This window comes from Pipistrellus kuhlii, unplaced genomic scaffold, assembly GCF_014108245.1.
Source record: "Pipistrellus kuhlii isolate mPipKuh1 unplaced genomic scaffold, mPipKuh1.p scaffold_m20_p_7, whole genome shotgun sequence".
Taxonomy (NCBI): domain Eukaryota; kingdom Metazoa; phylum Chordata; class Mammalia; order Chiroptera; family Vespertilionidae; genus Pipistrellus; species Pipistrellus kuhlii.
In genome coordinates, this window is record NW_023425573.1 from 49,839,294 (window position 1) to 49,855,398 (window position 16,105).

The following is a 16,105-nucleotide window of genomic DNA, read 5'->3' on the forward strand; positions in this document are numbered from 1 at the left end:
TCTTGGTCCTTTGCTTGACTTGTTAGAGCTAGAAGGGTGCTTGATGATTCTAAATTGTTATACACTCAGTTCTTATTGCAGTCACTGGAATTCATCCAACCTTCTATGCCTTGCCTAACTTCGTCAAACTTCAGGAAAAGTCACTCCACACATTCCCTTGATGAGATATGCTAATGTTGAATGGTCTTTCCTTTCTTGTTAGCACCACCTCAAGTAGTCACTTGAAGAACAATAACCAGCTTGTTCTTGTCTGGACCTCTGAGGATATCAGTCACATCCTCTTTTAGATAAAACACTCATCAGATCTTTTCTCTTGCTCTGCCACACCCTGTCATTCAAGTCTTAGCTTCCTCCTGATTTCTTCTCTGAACCCCCTTCCAGGTACCCACAATCTACGAAAGGCTAAAGTTGGGCCTTTCTTTACTCTGAAGCGTTTTTTCATATTTAAGCTTTTTCTACATAAAGTAAGCTCAGTGGGGGAAGTTTGCTTTTCACCAGCTAGTTCAGCTCTACTTCTCGTTAAGAAACTCAAGGACCAGGAAGAGATACTCCTCTGACTAGTTTTAACGAAAGGACAGTATTAGCCTTTAATTGGAGTGTTTTCATAAGCATGGATTGAACACTTGAGAAAGACAGTATATCTTTTCTAAATATTCAGTTATGAATTATTGGTAAACTGATCTAAATGCCCATTTCCCCAGAGTAATTTTGTTTTGGAGTCATTTTTTTTCTTCTTCTTCAGATTGATTTAGAATAATTATCTACATGTCTTTGTGTGTAAGATGAAGCAGAAGAAGGGGATTGTCCCAAGCATGTTTTTAGCTCTGCTCATATCTTTAAATTTTTGTGATTCTAGATAAACTTTTAGATATAAAGATGACTTGAAGGGGTATTTGGCAGAAAGACATGAATTATAAAGTTAATAAAATTTGGTTCAATAAATTTAATTTAAAAAATTTGGAGTCAAATTAAATTCATCTTCCTCCCTCTGAGAGAGTCTTCACAAAACTCAGTCTCCCACCTTGTCCTCCTGCTGCTTTTCTCTCCTTTTCCCCCTTATTTTCCTTCACTTTCTTCTTATGCTCTTCTTTTTTCTTTTTTCTTTCCATTTGATTCTTCAAGAGAGAAAAAAAGGCAAGTTTTAAGGATGTTTATGCAATGACTTCTCCAAATTCCTATTGTAATATAGACTGATATTGAACAAAAAAACATCTGTGGCAATGTCCGTGTGTGGCTTTTAAGCTGTGCTATTTTTATGCTAAATTAACTTTGCAATTCCCTAGTTTCCGACCTGAGATAGCAAGGGCTCAGGAGAGAGAATATGAATTGGAGAGTGAGGTCCCTTCCATATTCATAATATTTTTCCTTCTCACGAGAAAAGGGCATGCTCACTTAGTGTGCACATTTAGTACAATGGATTTTTATTGCTTTAATATATTAACTTTATTTCCCTTTGAAATTCCAGTTACAGTGATTGCCTCTGTATTCTATCTCCTCTTCTACCCTACCTCAAATTATCAAACAAAAAAGTGTCTTATATTTAGAACAGACAAAAAGAAAATCAGTATTTCATCTAGTGTTCTTTTATCTCGGACTTTTTTCAGATACCTATAGAATGAAACCCTTTTTTTTTTCTTTTCTATAATTATGTTTTAGTATGGAGGATTTTTTTCTTGTCAGATATATTTCTAGCAATTTAGTAAAATGTTGTAAATCAGTCAGAGTCTTTAAAAAATTTGTCCTACCAAGACTGAAATACGTTCCTACATATTCATGCTGGAATTGATGGATGGATGACAGCAGTAGGCAGAAGGATTGAGTAGGAAACAATTCTGTGTCAGGCTTCAGAAATCTTAGCAATGCGATCTGTAGCAATGAAAAGGAGTAGGAAAAAAGCAAAAACAGAAATATGTATGAGAATTTGGTCTTAAGAAAATAGCAGCAAAGAATTATTTTTAGTCGCTGGCCTGGTAGCTCCGTTTGTTAGCGTGTCATCCTGATATGCCAACGTTGCATGTTCGATCTCCAGTCAGGACACATACAAAAAGCAATTAATGAATGCATCAGTAAGTGGAACAACAAATTGATCTTCTCTCTCTCTCTCTCTCTCTCTCTCTCTCTCTCTCTCTCTCTCTTTCTCCCTCTTCTTCTCTCCCTCAAATAAAAAAAAAATTCTGTTATTAAGGGTGAACAGAAAAATAGTAAAGTTAGAGAGCTGGAACTTTTGATGTCATTATGGACAAATGAAATGATTATCTTAAATTTTGTCAAAAAATTTCCTGTTATCTGGCATATGCCATGCTGAAATTTTAGATTTCTTGAAAGACCATAAACCTGATGGGAAATTTTTGAAGGCTGAATTTATGACACGAGATGACAAAAAGGGCAAAGTGGTTTCTAAAAGGTACATGGTTTGGTGGGAAGACCATTGGTCTGGGAAATAGAAAGCCTGTGACACATTTTACAGTTGCTCCCAATGACCAGGTGTCCCCAGGCAAGTTGCTTCAGTCCTTTGTGTCAAATTGTCCCTATCAGTAAAAGGAGGCATTATATTGGGTGATTTTTAAGGTCCTTCAGCTCATACTTTATAATAGCTTTTCAGCAATATAGAATGAGAAAATAAATATGCAGAGTGTGGATGGAGTTCACCTTGGTTTAAAAAAAAAAGAGTTTTGTTTTTTTTTTTTAACTTGGGATAAACCATTCAGAATTGGGGGACATTTTCTTTAATCTACAATGTTGACATTTGGGCTTAATTCTTATCTTCTTTTCCTTCTTTTTGCAAAGCCCATTGTATCTTGCTTATTCTTAGCAAGTGTTCAAATAGCAGCTGCATACAAGAAAAACATGTGTGTAAGTAGAAAAATCAATGCCAAGTACAATTTCTTCTAGGGTGTCCACTGATTGGTTTCCTCTTAGCCTGCCCTACCTAAAAAACCCACAAAAACACCTGGTTTGCATGCCAATTTTATGTGTTTCTTTGTAAACCTTGTTAGAGATTTTGCAAATAAGTGAAGAGGGGAAAAAAAAAACAATTATAAAACTAAATAAAATTAACAGGTTGGCAGTGCTGAAAAGCAAAATAACACAAGAATTGCATTCCTCTCTGCACGGAATCATTCAGATCCATGGAATCAAGTAAAACATTAACTGTTACTCACTTGGGGAATGACAAAGAGGACCTTGGGTTTGTTGAGCAAGGACTCCGTGATCTTCCAAGTCCCACGCAGTCCAAGGTTCAGGACATGTGTCCTGCCCTCAGGAAAATCACATTTCAAGAGAGAAGGAAAAGGGAAATTTACCCAGAGCCAAGGTAGTTCAGTTGAAAATGACAAAAGCTATTTTATAATACCTCCTAGTGTGTCTAACCACTCCCAGAATTCCACACATTGGGGAGTTCCCTGATTTAGGTTTTCCAGTTGCTTGAGAAAATGAACCATATCCCAAAAGCTAAACCATTAAGCAAAGGATAGCAAACAACAAGTAAGAAATACAGTAGAGAGTGACAAGTGTATAATGGTACGCATTTGTAAACTATTTGCTATTCAAGGGAATTCAGAGGCATGAGTATAATAAGTCATCAGTTTGTAGTAATTGAAAATCAAATCTAAGTTTATTGTAGTGAACACCATTGCTGATGTTATCTTTGCATTTTAGAAAGACTATTTTAAAAACATTTCTTTCTAAAGATCTGCTCTAACAGCCAGCTAGTAAATTGACTCTCTCAGCCAGGGAGAGTTGGGAGTCAATAGCCTGGCCAAAACACACACACCAAAAAAAAAAAAAAAAAAAAAAAAAAAAAAAAAAAATCACCATGTTGCAAGCCTTGTTTTCTGGAGTGAAGAGGGAAGGAAACGTTCCCTAGTTGGTTACATATTGGTGTGTGATATGCACAGAATGTTTTGCCAGGTGTGTGAGTGAGATAAAATATGTGACAAACACACTTTGCCCTTATGCTAGCTGTTATTCAGAGATGAAATATAGCAGTATGAGAAAGACTGGGGAATATTAACAATCTGCTTCCCAGGCAGTGAGTGGAGACCTCACTACTGATGGAGTGGAATATCACATCATAGATAGGAGCGACAGATCGATACAATCTGGTTTTTCCTCCACTCAGTTTCTTAGCTTGTGGCTAGAGGCCAGTGAGTAACACATTTTCCCGTCTCTTCCTGTAACAAGGCTTGTTTTCCCTTCTCTCTTTCCTGTAGAATGGTGTGATGCCTTTCTCGGACACTGCTAACCTAAAGCCATGGTGTTTAGGTGATTGCATGCACTCTAGTATTCCTCCTCCTTGTACCCAAAAATATTTAACATTTGATCATTTCCACTTTGCACTTGTTCTACTTGGTCTGAACCAAGCAAGTTGGTCAGGGATAATGGCTCTCTTACCTTAGTGCATCCCTAAAGATGCCCCGTGTTCGAAGTGTTCCATTGAATGCACGTGTGAGTTTGAAATAAAATTCTTAATGTCAGTCCTTTAATCTGCTTTTATTCCCTCTGTGTTACTCAGTAACTTCCATGTAACATCCAATTGAAGGAAATATCTGCTCCCAAAATTGTATAAATTTACTTGACATATATTTTTACCAAACTAAGATGTCATTTAAGCCCATGAAGGTCACAAATATAGAAGAATGCCATACCAAAAAATAACTAGGATATATGGTAATGTGTTAAGGGATTAGTGAGTGGGTAGATACTAAACTCTATAGGAGTTCACTAGTGGTAATGGGACGTTCCAGCGGTTGTTGTCAGGGAATGCCTTACAGATCAGGTGGCATTTGAGCTCAGGTCTTAACAAAGGAGGAAATTTCAATGAGTAAAAATTGGGATGGAGGTTTTAGGAAGAAACAAAGGTGCAAAGGTTTGACAATGTTAGGCATAGTCTCAGGAGGAAGGCTATTCTATCTAGAAGCCTCTAAATCAATTTACTTAGATTAGAAGTTAAGACCGGAGAATTAAGTATGAATTACATTATGGGTGATTTTGAATGCAAAACTAAGAAGTTTAAGTTTAGTTCACTAGGCAGGGCATATGGCATGATAGGAAGGGTTGGGTTGTCTATATAGAGGGAAACCAGTTGCCTGCAATTGTGTTGTGTTGAGGGCCATCCCTGGGGCTTGGAAGATGCAGGTGGTCATGGAAAGGAGGAGCCAGATGTGGATTGTTCTAGAGGCAGGAAGAACAACACGTGAGGTCCAATCAAATAGAAAAAGAGAAGTCTGACACAATGAGATGAGGCTGTGTTCTGCCTGATAGGAGTGGCTAGGCAAGCCTAGTTTAATGTATGTCTATCTTGGGACATGGAAGGGGATATTCTGGGAGATGAGAGCCCTACCTTCATTTCTTCACTTCTGATGCACATTTTCTTCACATTTTATATTTCTAAAATTGGGATGCTCCTTACGACCTATGGGTACATTTAATGTGGAAGTTTTTCTTAAAAAACGTAGTAGTTAGTAAATTAATGGTGCGTGTTGCTGTGATGGCACCTTATCATCAAATAACCAAAGTATAAAATGTACATTATTACTGTATTAAGTTTTCCTTTCAAACTACAAATGATTTTGTGCTCCTTACAATTAAGCCAAACAAGATCCAGTAAACATAAATGACATTTAAATATTAAGAACACAATAAATATTATTCATCAGACACCTACATTACCCAAAGTAAAGAATCACTGGGAGAATAAATCAACTGCCAGAGCTTTGGGCAGATTATGAATGTATTCATCAACTGCTTGCCGAGCAGCTTTTATGAGAAAGTCACTCGTCAAAGTGCTGGAGGGATACGAAGATGAACGACAAAGCACTCTGTCTTGGGGTGGGAGTGGAGGAGGTGAGCTCACAATTTCTTAAGGAAGAAAAGACAGGTACACATAATTTTAACAAGGCCAACTATGATTCATCATAGGAGAGAGCCCCAAGATGTGCTTTGGGAGATCTGAAGAGGTGATGCTCACACCTGCTTGGAAGGATCAGGCGAGGCTTCATTAATGATGAGGCATCTAAGTTGGGCCTGGGAGAACGGGTACGATTTCTACATACAGAAGTGGGGTAGGTAAACCCGGTGAACCATGTGTGTGGACAAGGTTAAGAGGTTGGAAAAGACCATGTGTATTTAGGAAACACAGCAGTCCAGGGGTGTTTACAGAAAGCATTTATTGAGCAGTTACTATGTGCTGAGTACTGTTAGGTTTTACTTGGTGATATGTAGTCTAAGTGGTCCCGTTTTATAACTAAGCACAGATTAGTTAATCAAGCGGATCCAGTTTGCCTTACTTCTTTCACAAGCAGTATCCGGGTAAAGGCACACAGACAGGGATATACTGCTGTGAAAGGAGGCGGGACAAAGGTCAGGGGAGGTGCTGCACATCAAGTGAAGGAGCTGGAATGACAGCATTCTCTGGATTTGGAAGACTATGGCACCACCCTTTTGGTGTGTATAATGGAATCAGATAATAATGGTCTTTAGAAATATAGTACCAGAGACATGTAGGTAGTGTGTTCAATTACAGCACCCTACAATCTTTTAACACCCTTAAATTTTTCTAAGACTTTACATTCTTAATTTTTATTTTGTTTTATATGCTATGTATTTTGATCCTTACAATAGTGTGGCATTTCTCCCTGTACTGGGTATATGGATAACCATACCCCAAATGGGCACTGTCTTTGCCAAAGCCCCAGGGAAGGAAACAAGACCTGGGGTCCAGATCATTGCTCCTGTCTTTTACTCAATCCTCTGTTCCTTTCACTGGTTTTATCTCAACTCCTCTTTGTACTCAGAGGTGTAAATGGCCACACCAATGGTAATTGCTAGGTTTACTCAACACTGGAGAGCAATACTTTTAGGTAGAACTTTTGCCTGACAAAAGCAGTGGACCGTTTTCTGGTTGGCATGGGCAGGACCACAAAGTCAAGTGCTTGCTCCGGGAGGGAGTAGCTCCCGTACTTTTCCATCAGTGAGGAGGGAGCAGTCCTAGCTGGCTGCCTCTGGAAGCTCACATGGCCATTTTGCCAGGCATCTGTTTAGAGAACTAGGCCGACTGTCAAACTACCTCAGGTGAAACCCTTCATATCACAACCTTTTTGCTCCACCACCTCCCCAGCCCTCCCCAGTTTGTTAATAAAATAGAATGTTCACTGGGCTAATGAGAAAGTGTCACTGATTCTGAATTCAGCACAATTCTTTGTCATATACAGGGTATCCCCAAACATGCATACACACTTTAACAGCTGATAGCTCAGTTGATGTTTTCTTTTCTTCATATTGAACCCATTGGAATTGATAATTAGTCAAAGTGTGTATACATATTTTGGGATATCCTGTATTTGTACATAAAATTTCAACACTTGTTATTTCAGACCTTCCACTGTGTTTTGAATCAATAACCAGACCAAAGAGGTGCTGAATAATCATCCATTTTTGAGATTGACAGCACTTCCCACCATTACTTTTGTCATAAGACCTCTAAATGTAAAGAAGAATGGATATTGTATGAATTTCCTAGGGCTTTGGTGACAAATTACTACAAATTTGGTGTCTTAAAACAACTTCCTCCCCTCCATAGTTCTAGAGGCCAAGAGTCTGAAATCAAGGTACCAGCAGGGCCACGCTTCCTCTGAATTTCAGGTAGAATCCTTCCTGGTTTCTCTCCAGCTTCTAGTGGTGATCACTGACCTTTGGTGTCTCTTGACATACCTCTCCAAACTTACAGTCCAAAATCTGCCTGTCATTACACTGTGTCTATCAATATGGTATTTTCCTCTTCTTATAAAGACACTAGTTATATTATATATTGGATTAAGGTTCCCCCTAAGACCTCAACTTGATTACACCTTCAAAGACCTTATTTCTATGGAAGGTCAAGGTCATGGGTGTCAAGAATTAGGACTTGAACATATTTTGGGGGAAGCATAATTCAAGCCTTCACAGATAGAAACCAAATAATTGTCACTATTCCTTTTCTTAAGGTTAACTGTATACAGATTATATCACTTTATCTAGATTATAAACTTCTTAGGGGCATGAGAAAGGGCAGTGTGATCAGGATGTGGTATGGTATATCATCATAGAATCTACTAGAAGATTCAGGACCTCAAACAATAGGCTAAGTAAAGAGTTTGGATTTTATTCAAAGGCCAAGGGGAAATCACCTAGATATCATGTGGATGTTTTATTGTTCCAAGTATTTACACAAAATTCCAGTCCCTAGCCAGTTTCTTGCTTTCTAAGAAATTACATTCTAAAGTCCTGAAGCTCTTCCTAGTTTTGTTGGTGGCACTGCCCAGACTCACTGGGAAAGCTCAGTAAAAGCTGATCACTGAGGGTGACGCATGGTGTTAGCTAAGGGAAGTGAAAGGAGCACTGTCATTTGTTTATCTTAAATTTTGATAAAGGACAAATTTTGAAATGGAACTGTGTGTGTGGTGGGGGAAGGCAGGTGATAAATGAATAATGAGAAAGAAAGAATCAGTATAATTAGTTGCCCATAATTGTGTTTCTCTTCTTTTCTACATTATTTTGTGTACACCTCAAGCATCCTTTCTTAGGAGGAATTTTACTTGGTTGGAAGAAAATGAGAGATCTGGAAGAATTACCTAAAATGATTTAAAAAATCCCATTAAACAAGATCTTTGGCTATAAGCAAACAACAAACATCCAAAAGACAGACAAATAATTCTCATTAGTAAGCATAGAAAGAAGCATGAGGACCAATTATAAAGGCACAAGATAGTGTTATCAACAAAATGTGACTGGTTTTTTAAAATATTTTTGTGATTTATTGATACTTTTAAAGTTGACCAAATAATATATTAATTCACATTTATTATCGAACTATATATGAAATAAAATTTGAAAGTCTTCCTTCACACTCCTCCCCTATATTCCACAACTACTTAAGAAGTAATCACTATTAACAGGTGGATGTAGATCTGTGTATCTTTTTTATCTATACATGTTAGTGTACTTATACATATGTGACCTTTCTTTAAGAAGAAGGCATAAATGAGATTATATTATGCACATTGTTCTTCTCTTTTCCTTTACTTTGTCTTAAAGATCTTTATAAATATAACTTTATTTTATATTTCCTAGTGGATGCAGAGTATCCCATTGAATTAAATTACTATAAGCTTTAGCCACTTCTCAATTGATACACATTTAAAAATACATTTTTTCACAATTACAAACAATGCCACAGAAGCATTCTGTGCTGTTTTTTTCACATGTCAGAGTACTTCTGCAGGGTAAATTCTTAGACGTAGAATTCCTGATATGCATGTTTTAAATTTCAATACTGTTCAATTACCCTACTAAGAAAGTTTTATTGATTTATATTTTTGCAAAGTGCTAAGAGCCCAGGTACTTATAACTTCATCACACTGGAACTCACCATTTTTTATTTTTTGTTTGCTTGGTGGACAAAAATGAATGTCTAACTGTTGGTTCAATTTTTACTTTCCTGATTACTAATAAGTTCAAACATTATTTAATAAATGTATTAATGATTTTTATTTCTTCTTTAAAATACATTTTGATAGCTTTTGCTCATTTAAAAATACTTTTCTACAAAATCTAATTTTAAGAACTATTTATATATTATGGCCTTAAATCAATTGTGTATTACAAATGATTTCTTGCTATCTGTCACGTAGCTTGAACCTATGATGTACATATAGCTTCCATTGACCAGACGTTTTTAATCTTTATGTTGCTAATCATCTCTGGATATATATGTATTGTTAGAAAAACCATTTCCAACTTAATCTTACTAAAATAGTCTATAGTTTCTATTATTATTTTATGTATTTAAAATTATTTTGGCACTTAACTCTTTAAGCCATATTCATTTTATTATTATAGTAAATGACTATGACTTAATTTTTTCCAAATAGGTTCTAACCCTATTTGTCAAAGGGTCTATTCTTTTCTTAATGAGCCAAGATAACTTGGTGATATAATAAATTTCTGAATAAGTATGTGTATGTTTTGTGATTCTTCATTCATCAAAATCCTATTTATCAATACTATTTTTCTAACTTTTTCTTTAATCCTCACCTGAGAATATATCTTTATTAATTTTAGAGACAGAGGAAGGGAGAAAGAGAGATAGAGAAACATCCATACGAGAGAGAAACATCAGTTGATTGCCGCCTATATTCTCCCCAACTAGGAATAGAACCCTCAACCTTGGTATGTGCCTTGACTGGGAATCGAACAACACTCCAACCAACTAAGTCACCCAGCTGGGGCTATTTGTCAATATCCCGTTACTGGCTTGTTCTATTTGACAATGCAGTTCTAAATCTTGTAATATATTTTGATGCCCAAGTAGGGTAGTTTTCTCAATGTCCATCCTCACCTTCATCCTTTACCATTATTATTTTCAAAAATTCTTATTGGCTAGTCTTATGGACTTTCTTTTTCATATAGGTATAAGTACGCATATCAAATTTTATTAACAAACAAGCAAATAAACAAAACCTGCAGATATTTTGGTCTATAGTACGTTGAATATTTTAGAAAAATTTGGGGATAATAGACATTTTTTACAAGAAGTACTCTTCTCATATGGGAAAGGATGTTTCTTTCCCATAGTTTGGACTTTAGAATGTTCTTCATAAAAATCATAAAATGGTTGTTAGGGCTCTGTCCAGGTAGCTCAAGTTGCTCAGAGTGTCATCCCAATACACCAAAGTTACAGTTGCCATCCCTTGTCAAGATACATACAAGAATCAACTAATGAATACATAGATAAGTGGAATAATCAGTGTTTCCCTCTCTCTCTCTCTCTCTCTCTCTCTCTCTCTCTCTCTCTCTCTCTGGTCAATAAAAAGAAGGGGGTTGAGGTTAAAAAATGCTTGCTACGTTTATTCCTGTTTTATGACGTTTTTGGTTATTTTGACAGTGTTCCTTTCCTCTATTATTATAACTCCTTCCTTATCATCATTGTTGCTATTGAGAAATTTATTTCTCTTTATATGTGTCCTTTGAATTCTACACTTAGAAAAACTGTCTTACTAAGTCTGCTCTTCAGTGGCGTGTCTTGGATATTCTAGTCATGCAACCATATTCCCAACAAGCCTCACAGTTTTGTCTCTCTCTATCTCTCTTCTTTCCTTATTATTTATTTATTTATTTATTTATTTATTTATTTATTTATTATTTTTTAACAAATTCTATACCTCTTATCTATGATAAAGAGTAAAACAGTGACAAGTGGTGAGGGTTATTTTCATCACTGCCTTCTCACTATAATGGGACACATTTCAAAATTCAAGATAATATTTGGTGGGTGTTTCTGATAGATACCTTTTGTTATGTTAAAAGTATTTCCTTCAATTCCTAGCTTACTTGAGATTGTTCAAAGCAAAGAAAAACATTTTTCAAAAGTAAAATTTTTAAAAATAAAGTTAATGATGATTCTATGTGATAAGTGCATAAAATGAAAGTATCAAGACATTTAGTTTTACATTTAAAAGAAAGCTTGACATTATCTACGTGGATTCCTGAAGAGCCAATCTAGGTAATCTATTTAAGGGCCCAGATGAAGTTAGTACCATAAGCACTGGGATGATATTGTAATTATTTGACTGCATCAAACTTTAATAGTTTAAAAAATTGTTTCCTTGTGTATGTGTTAACAATATATGCATATGCTTTATTGTTAGTTATTATTTATATTAGGTTAAAGCTGCGTGTGTGTGTGTGTGTTGTTTTAAATATGTATGTCACAACTCTAAACTAATATTTTTTTGCATCTACCTTGGGATTTCTAATACAGGGACTCACAACCTCTGTTTTTTTTATTGCCCTTTCCTGTGTGGGCTATTTTTCAGAGCCAATCCTGATTGTAGAGTTTAGTTTACCTTTTTCTGAAAGACTACTCCTCTATGGTAATTGCTCTGAGAGTTCCAATAATCCACACTGAGTGGGGAAGATGGAGACACCCATCCACCGGCCAATCACTCAAAGTGAGACATAGGACAAGCAGTTATCACAATGCGTGGGCACTCTATAATAAATTAAGTCTACCTTATATAAATTCAAAAAAAATATTCAAACATTATCTTCATGACTTTAATCCATTTCCTACATCAGTCCAGGAAGCTAAATAAAGGTTTTCTGTGCAAATAAAGGCAAAAAGCCAAAATAAACAGAATAAGCAAACCACAAAACAAAACCCTTTAATATTCCAGGAAGCCAAATAAAGTCTTTTTGTGCAAATAAAAGCAAATAACCAAACCAAATGAACAGAAACTCAGTAACTATCATGAAATCAGAAGGACAGAGAGGAATCCTTATTTTAAGTAACCATTGATTCCCAAGTATACCCTAATGGATAGATGAGTCGGGCTAATGGCAATCCAGAAACTTCAGAACTGGCTCTGACTACTTTTCAAGCATACGTTGGTGAATGACAGCTAAGATTTTCTCATGCATTCTAACCTTTACCAAGCATGTCAAATTCTTAGGCAAACATGGGCCAAATAAACAAGTCATGCGGCCCACAGGCCGCAAGTTTGACATGCTTGCTTTAGATGATTCTGAGGTCGTGAATGAGGCTGTCCTTGCTGCATATATGTGCATATATGTGCATTTGGTAAAGGATAGGGCAGTTCATAGAGCATTAAAATCATTTTTCTTTAAAGTTTTTCCTTTTGAATTCTTATTACTTGACACAAAAACTCCATGGTAATTCTTTACTTTGTATGAAGTGATATGTCAGGCTATTTTATCTATTCCTCACTAAAATTTTTAAAAAATATATATTTTATTGATTTTTTACAGAGAGTAAAGGAGAGTGATAGAGAGTTAGAAACATCGATGAGAGAGAATCATCCATCAGCTGCCTTTTGCACACCCCCTACTAGGGATGTGCCCACAACCAAGGTACATGCCCTTGACTGGAATTGAACCTGGGACCTTTCAGTCCACAGGCTGACGCTCTATCTACTGAGCCAAACCGGTTTTGGTTCATTAAAATTTTTATTTTATTTTAGATATGTGGAAACTGAGGTTCAGAGTGTATTAGCTCGCACTAATACCATTTTTGATAATAAAAGCATAATATGGTAATTAGACTGGACATCTGAACAACCTTCTGGAGGTCTTTCTGGATGTCCTTCCGGACAACTTGTGGACAAAGCCAGGGCTGCGGGGCCTAAGCCCCTTGCACGAATTTCGTGCATCAGGCCTCTAGTAATACCATAATGACAAATACCATACCCTGGGTGGTAGCGACTTTGGCAATTAACAATGCCAATGATAAAGCACTGTTAACTCCAAAGTTTTACTTTTTTACATTTGACAGTTTCTGCTTGACCTGAATTCACCTTGACTTCCATTTTAGTTGACAGACTTTCTAGTTCTACTGTTGACAGTCAAAATGATTTCAAAAATCATAGTTGATTTTTAGACTATGTAACACTTCTCCTTTTGATTTTTGTTTTGATTCTTCCTTCTACTTCCATCCCTTGCTCCTTTGAAACGAGTTCTCTCAAATCTCCATGTCCCAAGCCCCAGTCAGAAATAGCATCTGTGGTTTTAAATACTTCACCATGGTGCCCTTGACCCATACGCACATGCAGGGCTCATTGGCAACATTTCCTGTGCCACTTCGGTTTGCCTGTTACCTTCCTGCCCTCTCCATTCCTCCCCAGGCCTACTTGCTGATGCTGCAGCAAAGTCCACTCTAAAATATAGCCAGTTCTGTTCTCTAAATGTGCTGGTCTTCTCCTCCCCTTGTTCCTTGTAAAGATGATGGATAATGTTAGCCAGGACAAAGTAGTTAAAGGACAACCAGGAGAATGCTGAATGGTTACAGTCCAAGTGGCACATATAATGTCTTTCTGATGAACATTAATGGGCTACGGTGTACTTTGGGGAAAGTACATTACAAGGACTTTGCGAGAGAACATTATGACCGGACCCTGTAATTCTTGCTTATACTCACGGGGACTGAATGTTCGAACATCCTGGCTTTTACATTGCCTTGCTCATGTTAAGTAGGAAAATGGATGGGAAACAAATGGAAGAACTTGGGAAAATTTTTTCTTCCTTTAAAAAAGAAAGGGCAGATGGTGTTTTGAACACAACTTGTCAGAGAACACGAACGCATACGAGTCCTGGCTGTTTGAAGGGGGGGGAGAAATAAGTTGGTTCTTTTTTAGTGGTAAAAAGTAGCTTTAGGTTCTCTCAGGAGCCCGCAAAGAAAAAAGCCACTGAGAAATGGGAGTGAACTGCAAGATAGGGTTTCTGTAGCAAGTACCTCAAACCACAGAAGTCACATGGGCTCTTTCTGCTTTGCTACTTCTGATTACTTGTCAGAGAGTTATACATTTAGCTTCCCCCATCCTGCAAGGCCACTCAACCATGTGGCAGCTGGAGTGATCTTTAGGCACAATGTCTTTACCAAGGCTCATGCACCAGAGCAGCAATGGCAATTTGGTGGACTGCTGTGCTGGTCCAGCATGCGGCTCATACTCCATTCTCACAGGCAGCTTTTCCATGGATGATAATAGAAGGCTTCAAATGCTGGCTGATACTGTGGCTACTTTGCCTCGGGGACGAAAGCAGGTACGATTGCTATTTTGTAACTTTTAGAGGGTTCACATTCTCTTGAGAGCAGAGTGATATGTCTGTCTGACTTCTAAAATTGTTATTTTAGAGGCTTCTAAGAGGAAGGAGGTGTGGAGCCCAGACCGTACTAGTATACTGGTCCAAAAATTTAAGACCATAACCAAAGGGTGTTTTTGTTTGTTTGTTTGTTTGTTTGTCATGACAAAACTTAAGAGAAGATTGCTTTTCTCATTTGGAGAGGTGACAAATCTTCATCATTTGAAGATGCTATTTATAGACATGACCCGTTTGAGAATTCTTGATTTTCCCCCTTGTTTGTGTCCCATCGATTCTTTTCCTCCCAGCCTCATCAATATATAATTGATTTTTTACAAAGAAGAAGGGAAAGGGATAGAGAGTTAAAAACATCGATGAGAGAGAAACATCCATCAGCTGCCTCCTGCACACCCCTTACTGGGGATGTGCCCACAACCAAGGTACATGTCCTTGACTGGAATCGAACGTGGGACCCTTCAGTCCACAGGCCAGCGCTCTATCCACTGAGCCAATCTGGCTAGGGCAGAGAGTGCTTTTTCTGAGGACAAGTTTTATGGACTAAATTATCTTCAGCTTTGAGGCATGGGCACATACCTCATGCTCTTGAAAATATTTGTATTAGAAAAGTGAGTGCAGATGGAACATCAGCTCAGTCACTGAAGAGCTGTGGGATCTTGGACAAGTCACTTGCCTTCCTAAGATTCAGATTTCTTTTTCCTAAAATGATGATAATAATAGAACCACCCTATGGAATTCTTCAGCTGCTGAAGTGAGAAATATGCAGTGCTTAACACTGAGACTGAAATGCAGTATATGCTCAATAATTATGTTATTACTTTTATTTTTACTGCAAAATATTTCCCCAGAGAGGGAAACACATTAGGAAAAAAACTCATGTTTAACTGGATTTATAGTAAACATTTTTTATATTTTTTACCTCCAATTAAAAAAAATTAAAACCATAACACCTCTTCAGTTATTTAACCTGCTATAATACACCAAGTACACATCTGAATTTAGATATGAGTTGTGCAAAAAATACTTACAATTGCTTTAGAGCATAAATGCCCTTAATGTTGCAAATGTATGATGTGCTCCACATAAACCTTTTAATTTTAGAATTAGTAGAACATGATGGGAGTCATGATCTTTTCTCAGTGATGTATGTAGCTGATACCTTGGGATTTTTCACAATGAAGATGAGGGCATCGTTTGCCATGGTTTAGATTATCAATCTTTTCAATGCAAAAGTGTTTTTATGATGTTAAATTTAACATAATGATGAGCACGTCCATCAATTTACTACCTGTATGAAAAAAAGCAACTATTGGAAGTACCCTAATCTTTATTTAGTTTTCAAAAAAGAGCAGTATAGGAGAACATGTTTCCTGTCCTTATTGGGTTTACAATGAAGCAGGAGAATGAGTAGGTGTTTACAAAATAAACAGCATAAATGCTTGAATCCAAATACTAT

General features: G+C 36.9%; 1 protein-coding gene across 4 annotated transcripts in view; it reads left to right on the forward strand.

Annotated features, from left to right (window-relative positions):
* The window catches only part of LOC118709645 (cytohesin 1 interacting protein), a 71,229-nt gene that overhangs the window by 27,940 nt on the left and 27,184 nt on the right, over nt 1-16,105 (forward strand). Inside the window, exon 1 of one of the 4 annotated variants that reach the window (XM_045575328.1) lies at nt 13,723-14,592. The exons of 2 other annotated variants lie outside the window; for them this stretch is intronic. In XM_045575328.1, coding sequence (XP_045431284.1) covers nt 14,419-14,592 — 174 coding nt within the window. In that variant the 5' untranslated portion in view covers nt 13,723-14,418. Of the gene's footprint in view, nt 1-13,722; nt 14,593-16,105 lie in introns of those variants that run through there. One more of the 4 variants, XM_036421890.2, reaches the window with a different exon arrangement.